At 40.8% G+C, this 18,753-nt stretch overlaps 1 protein-coding gene and 1 long non-coding RNA gene across 6 annotated transcripts in view; one reads left to right on the top strand and one right to left on the bottom strand.

The window, feature by feature from the left end:
- The window catches only part of SEL1L (SEL1L adaptor subunit of SYVN1 ubiquitin ligase), a 56,648-nt gene extending 54,609 nt beyond the window's left edge, over positions 1–2,039 (bottom strand). For 2 of the 5 annotated variants that reach the window (XM_077910250.1, XM_077910249.1), the window contains exon 1: positions 1,851–2,037. In XM_077910250.1, coding sequence (XP_077766376.1) covers positions 1,851–1,920 — 70 coding nt within the window. In that variant the 5' untranslated portion in view covers positions 1,921–2,037. Of the gene's footprint in view, positions 1–1,850 lie in introns of all 5 variants that reach the window. The other 3 variants (XM_077910252.1, XM_077910248.1, XM_077910251.1) reach the window with 3 other exon arrangements.
- A 202-nt stretch (positions 2,040–2,241) lies between these two features.
- On the top strand, positions 2,242–18,476 carry LOC144320163 (uncharacterized). Its single transcript, XR_013385726.1, has 3 exons — positions 2,242–2,427; positions 2,572–2,794; positions 18,230–18,476. It is a non-coding gene; the product is annotated as an uncharacterized LOC144320163 (long non-coding RNA).
- Positions 18,477–18,753: the final 277 nt, after the last annotated feature.

Genomic DNA, 18,753 nt, shown 5'->3' on the forward strand with positions numbered 1-18,753 from the left:
GTATGGGTCCTGCCTCTGCCAGAGAAAGGCTTCAGCACAGGTGAACTACAGTGGAAATCAGAGCAGACATTTCTCGAACCCAGTCCTCTGCTAACATCAACACAATCCAAAGATTTAACACTTTGGTATGAATAATCTTCTATTATAACATGCTGAGAGAGTCCAACTGTTGATTAAATGACTTCTTCAAGTACCATCTACACCGACATGAAGTTCTTTGGTATATGAAATCTAGTTAACAGAAGATGCAGGAAAGTGTTGAGGGCTTTAATTTTCTTTAAATTATGCAAATTGAATTATATTTTAGTTTCACACTATAGTGTGAAGAATTACTTGTGATGCTTGTTGAACTAGAGATACCCTGACCTGTTCCCGACCTAAAGCTGTGTGTTTAACAAATTCCTAAGGAATTCTGATGCAAGTGGTCTATGGTCCATCAGGTACTCTATCCATTACACTCAACAGTTTCCTTTCATACTTCCTTTGGTCAAATAATTGGTAGCGGTGCTTCAAGAGTTATGGAGAGCTTTGAAGATGTGGTCATGAACACAAACCATCACTAAAAAGGGGGAAGGCAGACCAAAGCATGATGTTGGCAGTAAAGTAACTAGCATATGCTTGTTGCTTTTGAAATGGTATCTCAAACCACAATATGGATAGAATTTTAGGTTTAGACCTCTTATTTTAGAAACAGAATGACGTTATAGCATTGACTTACAACTAGGACAGATAATTTGGGGATTCAAATAACCATCTGGGAAATTTTCTGTTGAAGGGAAAAAAAAAAAAAAAAAAAAAAAAAGGAGTTGACATTTATACCCTGCCTTGTTCCAAAAAAATTTAAAGCCACAGAACAGCTGTCTTGTTAACCAAACTGATTAAAATTCAAAAGCTTTATTGTACTAATTGTTTCTTTACCAACACTTAAAAACACTAAGTGCTTTTTTAAATTTTTTTTTTTTATCAACACTTTCAAAATAGAAGTTTTCAGAGGTCGGCAGACTGAACTCTTCAAAAAGGAAAAAAATACATTTCAGAACCATAGTATTAATCTACCTGGGAAAATCAATTCAAAAGCACACGCATATACCAAAAAAAAAAAAAGAAAAGAAAGAAAAAGGAAAAAAAAAGAGAAAATCAGCTGCTATCCATTTTAAGAATGTATACGGACCCAGATTTTCTCAAAAAAAAAAAAAAAATCACAAAGTTTCTGTCAACAAGCACGGGGCAACTCAGAAACCCCGTGACAGCGATAAACACCACTTCCTCGGGGATATTTGCTTAAAAGGGGGTAGAGAGTGGACACAATCACATCAGAAGTCTTCATTTTTTTAAACAAAGAGGCAAGGGGCCACCTCGGGTGCTAAGCAAATCCATCAAACCACTGTCAACATCCTGGTTTTGATGGACCTGGCTCCGCTCAGGGATGACCCCAGGTGTGTCCATCAGTTCACTTACAAATCCCAAGCACAGAAGCGGTCCGAGAGTTGAGGAAGTTCCAGCACGGCTTGGGTGTCCCTGTGGATCTCGGCCAGCTGTCGGGATTCGTTCCCAGAGTCCGGTCCCCATTCGCGGGGAGTCGCGTAAAGTTTGTTAAGAGAGGAGAGGTGTGGGCGGGGTGGCCGCCCTTCCCTGCCGCCCCTCTCTAGCTCCCTCAACACCCCCTCTCGCCCAGGCCAGCCAAAGCCCGAGGGACGACAGCGACTGACGGGCCAGTGCGAGGTGTGACCAGAGAGAGTGAGTCTCCAGCCCGAGCCCCCGCGGCCCTGCCCCGGGATGGAGGCCGGGCGGGGCGGGGGGGGGGGGGCGGTGGCTCCCGGCCTCTCCAGTCCGAGGGGGCGGATACTGACCCGAGGACGCCGAGGCCGAGCCCAGCAGCACCGCACAGAGCAGCAGCGTCAGCCCAACTCGGACCCGCATCCTGCTCGCGCGGCCGCTGCCACCCCTCGGAGCTGTCGCCTTCGCCTCTGCCACCACCGACTCAGGCACCGCCGCCGCCTCGCCGCTGCTCTTCCTGCTCTGGTCGCCTTCCTCCGCCCCTTCCCAGGCCTCCCTGCCCTAGTGCGGAGCCAATCCCCGCCCGCCGCCCCGGGCGCTGTGCCCAATCGCCGCAGTCTTCCCGCCCACTTCGTTGCCCCGCCCCCGGGGTCAAGCATTGACCAATCGCTTTGCGAAGTTCCCACACCGGCTTTCCCGATTGGACCACGGCCTCACCGACATGGCCCCAGCTAATTGGTAGATCCTGGGTTCGACCGTCCCGGAATCGGGGCGTGAGTCCAGGGCCGGGAAGACAAGAAAGTCACCTCCGGACTACAGTTCCCAGCATGCACTTCAAGGGCCTCTTTCGACGTGTGCTCTCGGGAAACGTAGTTCGCTGTGGAGCAAGATTTAAATGTGCCGGTGGCTGTTGAAGTTAAGAGAACTTAGGTAACACCTGGGCTGGACGTTGAGTCAAGGCTACGAACCCGCGTCCCTCCTCCCCCTTTTATGGAGCCAAAATATGTATCGAAGAACACACATTTAAGAGTTTGTAATGTGTTAAAGCTCTTTCTCGCTCTTTGTTTTATTTAGAAAATTTGAATTGAACACAGTGATATCAGCATGGAGGGAAAATACAACAGCTGGACTGCGTTCGAAGTATTTTTTTGGAACTTAGATGGAACAGGGCCATATTCGTGGAAACCGGAGTGGAACTCGCTCTCCCTTTTTCTTTTCCTGACAAAGCAAAAGGAAAGAAACCCCATCCAGGGCAGATCATCTCAATGCTAGTATTCGTTTTTAGGAGGGCCACCAGGTAATAATCTGCTGGGAAACGTGCCTTTGCAAAAACACTTTGAAACATCCCTCTCTTTTTCTAAGTTACACTGTTCTCTTTCTCTATGACTGACTTTAGGAATGCTGGATTGATGTATTTGGAGGTAGAGGTGATGGTGATTGCATTGCAGAGAAGGAAAAGGTCCTGTGTATCAAGTACCAACCCCAGGCATGCTCCCACTGGGTAGCAGGGAAGTGGCTTCATGTTCCTGCCCCTTCATCAAATTGTGCCATTCTGTTTCCCCTAGCGTCCACCCACCCTCAGCTCATTTCTGGAACTGAGTTGAATTCAATCCTCAGCTCAGTTTGAGGTCAGGGTTCTGGAAAAGTCCACACTGCCCACATAATCTAACCTCCAGGCATTTTCTTCCATCTTCTTTGCTAGAAAGTCCTCTTTTCCAAAAAAGGACAAGGATAAAAAACTGCTTAGAAAAAAAAATCAAAAAAGACCCGGGACGCCTGAGTGGCTCAGCGGTTTAGAGCCTGCCTTCTGCCCAGGGCTTGATCCTGGAGTCCCACAGATCGAGTCCCACATCTGTTTCCCTCCATGGAACCTGCTTCTCCCTTCGCCTGTTTCTGTGACTCTTTCTCTCTCTCTGTGTGTGTGTGTGTCTCTCATGAATAAATAAATAAAATCTTAAAAAAAAAAAAAACAAACATCAACTGCTGTTCCACATTCACATCAGAGGGGATGAAGGAAAAATATTGTCCTATTATTCTATTACCTTGTTGACACCCATTTCTATTTCTTTTTTTTAGGATTTTATTTATTTATTTATTCATGAGAGACAGAGAGGCAGAGACATAGGCAGAGGGAGAAGCAGGCTCACTACGGGGAGCCTGAAGTGGAACTCGATCCCAGGACCCTAGGATCAGACCTGAGCCAAAGGCAGGCACTCAACCCCTGAGCCACCCAGGCGCCCCTCATCTCTATTTCTGTCACTAATAATGTGTCCTCAGAGTCCCTCTGATTTTAAATCATGGAGTAAAATATGACATAATTTTCTCCCTTTTTCATCTTCCTCCCTTTTTCATCTTATCAATCATCACGTGCTCACAATTTGAGCTATGTAATTACTCTTTTATTATTTTTTTAGGGTTTTATTTTTTAAGCAATCTCTACACCCAATGTGGGACTCGAATTCACAACCCCAAGATCACAATTTGCATGCTCTACTGACTGAGCCAGCTAGGTACCCCTGTAATTGTGAACATTTTGCTCTTCTCATTGGAAACTTCCCTACTGGGTCTCACTTTCCTTTACCTTCCCCATGCACCTGAGTTCTAGCTATATTCACCAACATCACTTTCTCTTCATTCTTGCTAAAGCCATATAACAGCCAGAATGATTTTGCTTTTAAAATTAAATTTCAATTCAATTCAAATTAGATTAAAATTCCTATTCAAAATTTTCAATGACTGCCTTTGTCATAGAATCAAAAAATGTTTGAACTGACAAAATAGGAACTTGTGCTGACAGTTCTACTTTCTTGGGGAAGTACTGGGAAGAAATTTCTGCCTTCTACAAGAAAAGCAGTGATTATTTGATTGACAGACTAGAGAATGTTCACTGCTTGAGACTCAGCTTCTCTTTCCATCTTTTTCTTTCCTAAGCGCTTCATATATTTAAGACCCTCTGCTGGATGGTAGATAAACAAATTTCCCACATCTCTGACTACTTTCCTGATTTCCACATGAATACACTCTTGCTTTGTCACAGGCTCCTTTACCCTCTCCCCACTGCCCTTGCTTCTTCTGAGCCACAACCATGGCATCCTTCCCATTTTCACTTGTGTTTCATCTTGGCTGAGCCTCTTTCCTGACTAGGCCAGTTCTCATTATTCTTTATTTCTCTACGTGTTTACAGGACACTCACAAACTTGCCTTTTAAGTGGGATGTAAACTCTTTACAGCCAGAGACAATTACATAATTCAGTATATAGGTATTTAGCATTGGACTTACCATCTACTAACACTAGATAATTTATGTTGATTGATAGATATGTCTTACTTATATTTTAATAAGATTTTTAAAGTACTTGCTATCTGTTATAAGTTTAATCTTTTTAAAATTTTATTTATTTATTTTTAAGATTTTTATTTATTTATTCATGAGAGACACATAGAGAGAGAGAGGCAGAGACATAGGCAGAGGGAGAAGCAGGCTCCATGCAGGAAGCCCAATGTGAGACTCAGTCCTGGAACTGTGGGATCAAACTCTGAGCCAAAGGCAGAGATGCTCAACCACTGAGCCACCCAGGCATCCCTAGTCTTTTTTTTTTTTTTTTTAAGATTTTATTTATTTATGGAGAGGGAAAGAACAGAGGAAAGAGCAGAGGAAGAGGGAGAGAGTTACTCAAGCAGACCCTAAGACCATGATATCATTACCTGAGATGAAATCAAGAGTCAGATGCTTCACTGACTTGAGTCATCCAGACACCCCAAGTTATAAGTTTAATCTTAAAATATCTTACAAGGAAATATTATGAAGCATTTGTACCTCTAGTATATAGGAAATTTACTTCAGTCCTCTGTACCTCTATAAAATGAGTACATTAATAATATTCTCTTCACCATATGTGTTGTGAAGTTCATATCTCAAAGGGATATGCAGGGAAAAAGTACTTTAATTATAGCGTGCTCTGCAAATATTATTTCTTATTGATTGCTTGATTGAAGCAAAGAAGAAAATTGAAATATTAGTTGGTACATAGATGAATAAAATTAATTTTATTCCCTTAAACTAGAAAGAGTTTAGAGCTGCTAGAGTTATTGTCCTTAGCCAATGAACGAATAATTGACATCTTCTGAGAATGCTCCTAGGACCTTGACTGTTTGGGGAAATTCCAAGTCTCCAAACCAGGTCTAGAACATTGTGTGGGAAAATCAGATTTATTTTTCAGCCTGCTAGATTGCATGATGATTAATTAGTGAAAAAGTTGTGAATTCTCCATGGCCTTATCTAGGCCAAGTGTACATTCCTTATGGTTTCCTGCCAACATTCCCAGTTAAACTTATGTACTCACTCTACTTGTACAAAATGTTAATATTATTTATTAATTCACAGACTTCTTTAATATTTGCTCAGCTGTCTGTATTCTGTTTAACTTGTCCATATCAGTGTTCTGGGTTACTGTCATAGATTTCCAAGTTGCAGAAAACCTGTTTGCTCTGCATTATAATACAGCATAGGACTTAATGGAGATAGATAATAAGTGCCTTTTCATCCAGATGACCCTGAGATGACCTTATCCCATTGACATGAATCAAGCAATCAGCACATATTGAGAACCTCTTGAAAATTTTGAGGACATAAATCCAGTTTGCTCTTTGCATAAGTATGGTAAGACAACCCCCAGAGCCTTTTCTTGAGAATGCAGTGATTGTCACTAACTCTAGTCAAGAATATCCTTTCCTGTGCTATTCTTAGGCATATGTTTGGTTGACCATGTGCACAGGCTGTCAACACTTGTACCAACATATCTGCCAGGGCAGGATTAAGGAGAGACAAGGAGCAGGATATTTTCCCCCTTAGAGCTTAGAGAAGAATGTACTTTCTTTGATGCGGATGAGGTGAATTAAAGCCCTTATTTTTGTGTTCATATGTCATGGATAAATGAAAATTGAAATCCTTTCACCGTATCATAGGATAGGACCTGGCATCTCCTCATGCACATTCTGAGCTCCTTGAGTAAATGGACAATGGCTTTATACTTCATTGTGTTAACAATAATTCCTGTATTGTAAATAGCAGGTACATAATTAGTAATTAAATAAGCTTTGAATATATATGTAACTTCCTATAATTATAATTGTCATAACGGTCACAGTGTAGATCCCAACTGCAGAGCACAGGATTCAGAATACCTAAACTTTGAAGCTGATAGAATGAATAGGTGCAGCGTGTGTGTGTGTGTGTGTGTGTGTGTGTGTGTGTGTGCTCAATCTCTACCATTTACTTTGGGGGACATTTATTTTGGTGCTGTCTATCTTTTCTAAGCAGTGTGAACTCATGTCAGATAAAGGAAAGGCCAGGATACCTTTATACCCTGAATAAGTGGACAGGCAACTTTTGATCTATTTTTTTTTTTCATAGATTTGTAACTACCAGTTCTGGAGAGAGACTGGATTAAAACTAAATTTCAATAAGAACTTGATTAAGTGAACCTTATAAGGTAGAGATAAATACCTTACAGCTCCCATTAAATTCGGAATACTTAAGTCTTGAGTAGATGGCAATGGATTCAATCAGTGAATGTTGGGTTAAAAACATTATAGTCATAGGATAGCCCAAACTTCTTCCTTCCTTCCTTCAACAAATATTTTCTGGGCACTGTCAACACCATTTAGCCAAAGGCCACCAGGGACACACCCATAGTTGAACACATTAGGTTTAGTACTTTCCGCAATAAGGAAGAACACAGCATGGCATGTCTCAGGAAGGAGGCTTTAGAAAGAACCTATTATAGGATTTGGGCTTTGATTGGGTAGTTGGCAGGAGGATCCAGGAAAGCTGCGTTTGCTCTAGGTGGGATTCTGTTGAGGAGGTACCCCTGATTTCTATGATTTGGTAGAAATCAACCAGTAAACCTCACCTTAAAGGAGAGGAGACAAGAATGGAAAAAAAAAATATCACTGGTGAAGAAGCAGTAGTTATTTTAGCCAAGAGAAGAAGAAGTGTTTGTTACTTTGTGGGTGGCATAGGGAACTTGTTTGTGCTTAAACAAAATTGTGAAATGATTTGGTTCGTTTCAGAGTAACCAGTCGGTGGTTGGTATTCTGAGATCATTTATGTCCAAGAGGAGAGTAACATGGCCTGGTTGCTAGTGCCAAGCCAGCTCCTATTGTCAGGGGCTACTCCTTGTTTTTTTTTCTCAGCAGCTACGCTACTGGGAGGCACATGGGGTTCTTGGTGCTGGGCATTCACCAATCAATAAAACAGACAAAAATCATAGAGTGTTCATTCCAGCCAGAGGAGAAAAATAATAAAATAAATAAGTAAATTATCATTTATTAGGTGATAAGTACTGTAGAGAAAAAACAATCAAGGAAGGGGGATAGGGTATTGAGGGGTAAGGTGGGGACTACCATTTAAATTGAAAGCAGGAAGGTAAGGGAAGGCTTCCTTGTAAAGCTCACATTCAAGCAGAGACTTAGGAATGAGCCATGAAGGTGTGGGAGTGGATCTGGTCTTTTTGACAGGTGTAAGTGGGTATCTTTTTGTGGTTTTGATTTGCATAACATCTGAAAGAAATATAACACTATATGTTAATTACACTTCAATTAAAAAATAAAAAATAAAAAAATATGGGTGTGAAGAGCCTTCCAAGCATAAGAAGCAGCCCCAATAAAAGTTCTAAGGCAAGAGCATGTCTGTTATGCTTCAGGAACAGCAAGGAGCCCTTTGGATGCTGAAGCAGATAAGGAAGGAGATGGCAGGAGAAAGGGAGCAGGACAAGTCAGAGAAGTGTCTGGGGCCAGATGGTTTAGAGATTTTAGGTCAACATTAAGTGGTAGTCAGAATGCTACTTTTTATGACTCTGAGACTGGCTCTGTTGAAGTGTGGCTTAGATAATGGCCTTCCCCTCCCTTGCATGAGAATGAACAAATAATTGCATAAACCTCTTTATTAATGGTTTAGATATAATGCTAAGGTAACCAATTAAAACAATTGTACTCAAAAGTTTTATTCAGTGGAAGTTCACACACTGGTTAGAAATTGAGGTGGTAAGTGCAAAATTGAGTTGGTAAGATCCTAAGAGAAGGGTCTTCAAATAAGGATCCTTAAAATATTTGAACAATATTATCATAAATACAAGTCACTTGGATGTAAGTTTAGAAAACATTTATGATGCAAAATAGGGGTTTTGATCATTACCTATTCTGGAATAGACTCCCAGCTATGCCACGTTGATGTCACGTAAATCTAACTTGAAGGGCTGCATTGACAAAAAAGAAATGTATGTGTTATGTATCTTAATATATAATTAATATGTATTAATAATAGTTAATATTATTAATAATATATAATATAATATAAATTAATAATAATTAATATCTATTTTAATATACACACATTAGTAGGTACATATTTCATATATGCATAAAAATGTGTGTATAATTAAACAATTGAGAATAAGTTGCAGGTGCGATGCTACTTTATCCCTAAATGTTAGTATTTCCTGAAAACAAGGAATTCTCTAACGTATCCACAGAGCTGTTGTCAGTTACAAAGTTAACACTGATTCCATACTCTCATCTAATCCAAAGACTTTATTCATATTTTGCCAATTTGCCACAATGATGTCCTTTCTTTCTTTTTTTTTTTTTTATTTATTTATGATAGTCACAGAGAGAGAGAGAGAGAGGCAGAGACATAGGCAGAGGGAGAAGCAGGCTCCATGTACCGGGAGCCTGATGTGGGACTCGATCCCAGGTCTCCAGGATCGCGCCCTGGGCCAAAGGCAGGCGCCAAACCGCTGTGCCACCCAGGGATCCCCAATGATGTCCTTTCTAACAGTAGAAAATCCAAGATCATTGAGTACATCTAGTTTGTCATATCTCATTAGTGTCCTTTAATCTGGGACAGTTCCTGAAGGAGTGTGTGTGTGTGTGTGTGTGTGTGTGTGTGTGTTCCTGAACCTCTTGATACTAACAGCTTTTAAGTATATAAGCAAGTTATTTCATAGAATGTACCCTAATATCAATTTGTGTCATAATTAGATTCAGGTTATGCACATTTGGTGAGACTATCACTGAAATGATGTTGAATTCTTCTTAGTGGATCATGTCAGGAGCCTAATGCTATTGGTTATTCCAAATCTTGGCAATGATAATATTGGTCAATTGGTTAAAAAGGTGTTTCCACTGCATTGACTTTAGTAATTAATGTGTATCTTGAAGAGGATATTGTGAGATTATGTAAATACCTCATTATTCCTTAAACATTTACCCAGTAGTTTTATCATGTATATTCATGATTTTTGCCTGAATCAATAATTACTATGACAGCTGCCAAATGGTGATTTTCTAATTCTATCATTTCTTCTACATTTATGATAAGCTTTTTTCTTATTTATTTATTGTTCATTTAACTGATTACTTTACATTGTTATAGACTCATTCGTTCTTTACCTGGTAAGTTATAAAAATCCTTACTATCATTATTATTTTGATGCTCAGATTATCTCAGATTTAGCCAGGAGGTACCCCTTCATACTGACTCCTGTATCTTTTTGAGCACATCCTTACACTTTTGCACTATTTATATTTTTTTCTACTTTCCCTGATCCAGCCCTGAATTAACCATTTCTCTGAGCAGGCTTGCTTTCTTTCAGTGGATAATGGTGTTCATGTTCCAGGAGTACTCATTACTACTGGGGTGTTAACGTATCTGAACTCTCTTAGCAGACAGAGCTGGGAAATATGTGTGTGTGTGTGTGTGTGTGTGTGTGTGTGTGTGTGTTGTGGTGAATGGATAAACAAACAATGGAGTACCACTTGGCCACAAAAAGGAAAAAATTACTGATACGCACATATCATGGATGAATCTCAAAAACATTATGCTGAGTGAAAGAAACCAGAATCCTTTATGATTCCATTTCTATGGAGCTCAAAACCGGTTGCAACCAACCTGTAGTGATAGCATTCAGAATAGCAGAATAGCAGTTGCTATTTTGGATGCGGCAGGAGGGAACTTTTGGGTAAGGGGAAATCTTTTGTAGTCCAATTAACATGTGGGTCACATGAGTGACAGGTACATATCTGTCAAAATTCAAAGAACCATGCCCTCAAGATCCATGCATTTTAATGTATGTAAATTATACCTCTTGGCAGGCAGAATAATGCACCTCCCTTCCCCCCACCCAAGATGCTCCTAATCCCCAAACTTGTGTGGGTGGTACCTTTGAAGGCATAGGACTCTGCTGATGTAAGTAAGTTACGGATCTTGAGTTGGGAAGATTCTCCTGGATTTTCCAGACGAGTCCTACCTAAATGTGATCATAAGCATTCTTACAAGAGGGAGGCAGGAAGGTCAAAATCAGAAAAAGAAGATATGATCACAGAGGCCAGGGTTAGAGTGCCTGGCTCATAAGCCAAAGAACTGAGACAGCCTCTAGAAGCTAGGAACAGCAAAGAATAGATTATCCCCTGGAGCCTCCAGAAGGAACACAGCCCTGCCAACTTCTTGATTTTTAGCCCTGTAAAGTCCATTTTTGGACTTCTGACATTCAAACTGTAAGACGATAAATTTGTGTAGCTTTAAGTCGCTAAGTTTGTAATAAACAGCAATAGGAAACTAAGCTATATGGGCATATCCCATTTCATTGCATTTCACACATATCGCATATTTTTTTTTACAAGGTGAATGCTTGTGGCAACCCAGCATGGTTCAAATTTATCAGCACCATTTTTCCAACAGCATTTGCTCACTTTGTGTCTCTGTGCCACATTTTGGTAATTTTCACAACATTTCAAACTTTTTCGTCGTGCACTCATAATGTGCCTGTTACATTTGATGCGGTGATCGTGATCAGTGACTACATCTCACTGAAAGCTCAGGGATGGCTAGCATCTTTTAGCAATAAAGGATTTTTAAATTAAGGTAATATGTAGATTTTTTACAACATATGCTGTTGCACACTTATAGACTGCAGTGTAGTGTAAACATAATTTATAGGCACTGGGAAACTAAAAAATTCGTTTGACTTCACTTTATTGCAATATTTGCTTTATTGTGATATTCCCTTTATTGCAGTGTTCTGGAACTGAAACTGGAATAAGCCTGTACTTCATTTTGAAAAAAAAAAATTAAAAAATGCACTTAAGTGAGCAGTCCCATGTGTTACAAGAAAAAAAAAAGCCATGTTGTGGAACAGACCTGGGCCCGACTTTGGATTATGCCATCTGCCAGTTCAGCAATTCAGCCACAGAAACTTTGGCAAGTTATGTAACATCCCGAGGCTCAGTTTCTTAATCTACAAAATCAGAATTATTAAACCTGCCTTACCTTTCAGAACTGTCATGAAGATTAAAAGCAATAAAATAGGAAGGCAGTCTAACAATGAAAGACTGAAAAGTATAGCCTTATTTTTATGCTGGAATTTTACCCAACATAAATACATACATGACCAAGTTAGTAGGGCAACTTGAATACTGCCTCTCGTGTGAAAGGAGAGGGGTGAAGCTCATAGGTAGAGCTTATCAGGCTGTCCTTGTTCATTATTTCAAAAGTAACTTTTTATTTTGAAATATTTTAAGACTCACAAGAAATTGCAAAAATATGTTCCTATTCATTTTCAAAGAGTTGGCAGCCTATTTCTCTCTCTTTATTCCACTGCTGCTGGCATTCTGGAAAGCTCCTAGGTTCACCAAGTTCTAATAATAGGAACTCAGGTTTGTGGGTACCCACAGTGTGCCTAGCACTGTGGCAGTGCTTTACATATGCCATCATCATTTAGGCCTCTATCAGTGATAACACAAAGGAGATACTCTAGTTTTCCCTATTTTTGTGGGGGAGGAAACCAAGGCATAGAAAATGTTTAGAAACTTCTCCCAGTTGGTAGTTCAGAATGTGGATCCAGTATTTCAGCCTGGCTCTTGCCTTCAGAGAAAAGCACGAAAAGGGAGGAGGAAGTCCATCCTTGTATGCATCACAGAATAACTCAGAGACATTTCTGTATATCACACAAATATGCATGCAAGGGGAGGGCATGTATACATATGAGGGAGGCATTCTTACGCTAAGTCAGGGAATAAAGGCAAAACAAGATTTATGAAAAAGAGAAGGGAGACAAAAGCTGGAGACTGGAGTGTTTTAGCAATTTTTTAGCACTGATTAGCTGGTAACTAAGAAGGAGGTCAACTTGGGTATTTTGCTCTTGAGTAGTCCTTCTAAAGGTCGAACAATGTTTTCAATTTTTTTTACTGATTCTCCAGAAAACTTTGGGAGGTTATCTGGCCAGCATGGGAGACAGGTGCCTCCATTAAGGAGGGCCAGGTGCCTTTGTTGATTCCTTCTCGTTCATCGGCGGGATCCTCACCATTTTCCTCTTTTCAGAATTTCTCATTTGTCGGGCTTAAGGACTGAGTTCATTATTTAATAATGATTGAATTTATTTTGAAGTCCTAGCTATTCTCGTCATTTAATGTTTCCTGGAAGTTCTGCTTCCATTCTATTTCTATGATCTGGTCACCACCCTGGTCATAGCCTTCATAACTTCATGTCCACATAAACTTGTTGATGAGATTATCATCAGACTCATTTTCTTCAATCTTCCTGGCTCAAGAAGTCACAAGGATTTCCTATAACCTTGGGCAGTGAATTCAGACTGCCCTGAGTGGCCACCAAGCATCTTTTTTCCTCCTGTCCCCTACATCTCCAATCCTATTTTTTTTCCTTTTCCCCTAATACATATGTATTAGTCTGCTCAGGCTGCCATAACAAAATACCACAGACCGGGTGGCTTTGAGAACAGAAATTTATTTCTCGTTGTTCTGAAGGCTAGAGATCAGGGTGCCAGTGTGGCTCCCGAGTGAGAGCTTTCTTGCAGACAGCTGCCTTTTGCCGTGTCCTCACATGGCAGTGAGAGAGTGAGCATGCTCTCAGGTTCTGGTGTTTCTTCTTACAAGGACAGTAACCCCACGGGAGGGCTCCACCCTCATGACCCCATTTGAATCTCCAAATACCATCACAGGGGTGGGTGGTGGGTGGTGGTGGTGGTGGTAGGTGGTGAGGGCTTCCACATGTGAATCTGGGAGGCGGAGGACACAATTCAGTATGTAGAAACATATATTCTGTTTCAGATGCAGTTACACCTGCTCGTTTAATCCTGTTTGTTCCTTTCCTCTGGTTGGACTGCTTGCTTTTATTTTCTGATAATCTCCCTTTATGAAACCCAATTCCAAATTCTAAGAAGTGCAGTTCCAGTTTAATCCTTCCTTTGTTGGACTTTCTTCCTTTTCACAAAATATTCCTTTGTGCCATTTTAGTTTGTACATATTTGATCTTCAGCATTTTGCTATGTATTTTTATTCTAAAATTACAATTGTGTTGTAGTGAGGCAAGTGCTATGTTTTGAAGAATAAGTACTGCTATAAAGAGCATTTCTTTATTATGAAAAGATTTTGACAGCCTAACTAATGGGCTACCTATCTTTAGCACTACAAGACTCCATTATAAGCAAGACGGTGGTGGTGGTGGTGAGGGGGGCAGGAGCTGAGAGTTGATTGTGGCAAGATTTAGAATCTTAGGATGTTCAAGCCTTTATCTCTCATATTACAGATTTTAAAACCTCGTGCCTTAGGAAGTGACTTGTTTAAGATCATCTAGGGTTATGGTGATGATATAGACCCAGACCTCTTGGTTTCCATTCTACGGTTTGTTTATTAAAATGTAATTTTGCATTGAAGACCCAGTTGGGTCTTTAGTCTTCTGTTAGTGCTTAACAAATTATGAAGAATTTAGCAGCTTAAAATGCACATTTATTATCCCATAGTTTCCATGTGTTAGGAGTCTCAGCATGGTGGAGGGTTGTGAAACCCTCTGCTCAGGGTTTCACAAGGCTGTGGCTAAAGTGTTGGGAGAGCTGGGGGTCCTCCTCCAAGCTCATGTGAAAATTGGCAGAATTTATTCCGTTGAAGCTGTAAAACTCATGGTAACAAACACAGGGTGGTAACACATTGCTTATTCAAGGCCAGCGGGAGAGAGAGTCTGTTGCTTCTGATCTCTGGACTGCAAACCTCTTTTAAGAGGCTTACCTGACTAGGTCAGGACCTCCCAGGATAATCTCCCTCTTGATTGACTCAGAGTCAACTGATTAGAGACCTTATATTTGTAAGTCTCTTCACTTTTGTCATAGAATGTAACCTAATCAGGGAAGGGACATCCATCATAGTTGATGGTCTCACCCACACTATAGGTCAGAGGGTTATACTGGGTACGTACATTGTGTTAATTTTTAAAAATTAAGAAAAACAGCAACAGAGAAAAACAAAGTCATCTCTAGTTTGGCTTTCTTTCTTTTTTTTTTTTTTTCCTTGGAAGATCACATTTTTTATTTATTTATTTATTTATTTATTTAATTTACTTATGATAGGCACACAGTGAGAGAGAGAGAGAGAGAGAGGCAGAGACACAGGCAGAGGGAGAAGCAGGCTCCATGCACCGGGAGCCCGACGTGGGACTCGATCCCGGATCTCTAGGATCGTGCCCTGGGCCAAAGGCAGGCGCCAAACCGCTGCGCCACCCAGGGATCCCTAGTTTGGCTTTCTGAATAAAGTGTGTTTCTTTCTAGTTATTTTTCTTGTTGCTGTTCTGATACTCCCCTTGTTTTTTCTCCCCATATTTTAAAAATAGAGTCACATGGTATTTATAACTGAATTTGATACTTTATTCATTTGGTATAATTTTGTAAGAATTTTTACATGTTGTTATATATTCCCTCATAGACATACTTTTTTTCCCTTACAACCATGTCTTTTCTGTGGGGGAAGAGTGGAAAATGTAGATAAGCAAAAAGGGAAAGAAAATCAACTCCAATTGCAATATTCAGAATTAAGCCTTAGTAACATTTTGTGTTACACACTTCCTGTTTTTTTGTCTTGGTCTGAATATTATGAGTCTACTCATATATATATTTCAAGAAGGAGAACGTTTTTTACCTTACCTCTCAGCATTCAAATTTCCCTTTGGGGGGAGATGTCACATTATTTAAGAAAAATATTCTGCTAATTCCTTGGGGCATAAGATAGGATCCTGAGTTTCAAGATATTGGATGATGTCAAGATTTCAGAGGAGGAAGCTACTTTGCAAAGTAGAGGAGCAGAATCTGAAGCTCCCAGGAGATGTGATGGTGGGAGTGAAGAGCCAAGGGAGGGAGGGAGGAGGCAGAGAGGTGGTGGTATGCTGCTGGACACTGTGTGATGTGACTGCCCAAGTCCCTTTGCTGGCTCAGTTTTCATTATATCTGCTAAAATTTTGAATTCTTGGTGTGAAGGACTTGTTGATGCAATGCAGGGTTTCTCAATCTTGGAACTATTTACATTTGGGGCTAGATAATTTTTTGTTGTGCAATCTCTGTCACTGAAGAGTATTTAGTAGCATCTCTGACCTCTACTGGCTGGAAGTCAATGGCAACCCACTCTCCAGTTGCGACAACTACAAGTATCTTTAAACATTGCCAAATATCTCATGGGGGCAAAATCAGCCCGAGTTGAGAATCACCGCTGTAATGGAAATGGTAGAAGGGGGTACGATTTCTATGAGGTGATTATTGTAATATGCCAACATGTCTGGGCTGAACTGCATTTTCCAGAGTCTCATTCCCTGGATGTTTCTGGTTCAGGTATGTTTCTGGTTATGAGTATGTTTCTTGTCACCCTATTTGTGCAAAGTAGCAGCTGGACCTGCAACTGCTCTACTCTCCTTGAATCTTCTTTCAGCCTCTCCAGCTCTGGGTGCATTGAGCTCTGTGGAGAAGGGCTCCGGTTTCTGTAGAATGCCACTGTCACTGTATTAGTTTGCCAGGGCTGCCATGACAAAATACCACAGCCTGGTGGTTTAATTAAGCAACAGAAATGTATTTTCTCACAGTTCTGAAGGTTAGAAGTCTGAGATCAAGGTGTTGGCTGGGTTACTCTTTTCTGAGCCTCTCTCCTTGGCCAGTAGATGGTATCTTCTCTTTGTATCTTCACATCGTCTTCCTGTGGTGTGTGTGTTCAGATTCTAATTCCCTTTTCTTATAGGGATATCAACCATATGAGATTACGGCCCACCCTTATGAGTAATTTTAATTTACTTATCTTGTTAAAGACACTATCTCCAAATATAGTCACATGCTGGGGTGCTGGGATGTATTAGTCAGCGTTCTCTGGAAAAACAGAACCAATAAGACACACACACACATAAAATATATAATATATAATGTAAGGATATAAGTGTATGTATAGATACATGTGTATACATATCTGGATACATACTTATATAATGTCCTATATATATTAATTATAATACAATTATATAATAAAGTATGTTATTTATATATATATGATAATTTATATATACAGAAGGAGATTTATTATAAGGAATCGGCTCATGCAATTATGGAGGCTGAGAAATCCTAGGATCTGCCCCGTGGAAGCTGGATATCCAGGAAAGGCAGGAGTATAATTATAATCTGAGACCAAAGGTCTGAGAACTAGGGGAATTCAAGGGGTAAATCTACCAAGATAGGAGGACACTGATGTTGCATCTCAAGCAGGCAGTCAGGAGGAGAATTTCTTCCTTCTTCCACCGTTTGTTGTGTTCAGGCTCTCAGCAGATTGGATTGGATGCCCATCCACATTGGGTGGGCCATATACTTTGCTGAGTCATTCAAATGCCATTCTTGTCCTGAAACAACCAAACAGAAACATCCATGAATAATGCTTAATCTGGGCATCCTGTGGCCCTGTCAAGTTGATACATAAAATGAGCCATCATGTGGGAGTGAGGACTTCAACATACAAATTTGGGGGTAACTCAATTCAGCCCGTAGCAATTATCAAAGTCAGAGACCATGAGAAAAGAAGTGAACTCAGCATATGTTGTGGACCGCAGCTCATTTGTGTGGCCTCCAGCACACCCTTTTTTCCCCATCTTATCTCTTGTCTTTCTGCCTGTCTGCCCTGCAGACGTCAAGTTTTAATATCAGATGCAATGACAGAGTATCTAATCAACTCCCACAATTGTGTAAGATCAGATCTCTGTAACAAATACGGATAATATATATCAATGCCCACATTTGAAATTTGCTTCTCTGATTGGGCCCTGACTGATAGAGCAGGGCAGAGATGGAACCACAGGGAGAAGAGCCTGAGTGGTGGGGAGGATCAAGGGACTTCCCAATGTAGATCCACCCTTCCCTGCCACCTCCTATGTTCTTTCTAGAGCATGGGTGGAAACTTCACAGTGCACCAGGGTAGGGAATTAGAGGGGTCAAAGATTTTTTTTTTTTTTTTTTTTTTTTAAAGAGGGAAAGAGAGAGGGAGTACAAGAGCAGGGGAAGGGGCAGAGGGAGAGGGAGATAATCTCAGCACAGAGCCCAATGTGGGGCTTGATTTCACAACTCCGAGGTCATGACCTGAGCAGAAATCAAGAGTTGAACACTTAACTGACTAAGCCACCCAGGCACCCCCCCTCTTTTTAGGAGGGAGATAGTCTTTTTTTTAAAGTATTAATTGATGCACTATTTTTTCACCTGCCAAGAATAGCTGTTATTCTTCATTTGGTAGCTAAAGGAAAGAGCATCCATGGCTCTGGGAACAATTTATAGGGTGAGACAAGGATGCCAAGTTCATGATTTCTATCACTCTAATGCTAGGCAGGATGGATTTTGATGTGGCACAGAGAAAAAAATTTTTTTTCCTATTCCAGGAACAAGAAGGAAGAGAGGGGTAAAAGGATCACCTATCTGCAGCAGCAGAGCGGGTGCATGGCCATAAGAAGAGGAGGAAGAGTGTTCTCCATTACCCTCTCCTTCCTCTCCCTACGCCTGGGAGTTGTGGTGTTTATGTGCACCTGTCTGGGAATGGGCTGCTGCAGTCATAAGGAATGTCCAGGACAAGATAAAAAAATTCCTTCCTTGAACTGGAAGGTTTGAAATAAAGATATTTCATGCTTATTTTCTGCCTGGGCCTTTTGAGATATTGTCTTAGTCTGTCTGAGGTGCTCTAACAAAATACCATAACCGGGAAGACTCATCAACAGGAATTTATGATTTCTCACAGTTCTGGAGGCTGGCACTGAGATTAGCATACCTACACAGTTGGGTTCTGGTGAAGGCCCTCTTCTGGGTTGCAGCCTGCAGACTTCTCATTGTATCCACACACGGCAGAGCACGGAGAGGGAGAAAGCTCTCTGGGGACTCTCAGGGGGCGCCAGTCCCCTTTATGAGGGCT

The sequence above is a fragment of the Canis aureus genome, chromosome 9 (genome assembly GCF_053574225.1).
Source record: "Canis aureus isolate CA01 chromosome 9, VMU_Caureus_v.1.0, whole genome shotgun sequence".
Lineage (NCBI taxonomy): Eukaryota > Metazoa > Chordata > Mammalia > Carnivora > Canidae > Canis > Canis aureus.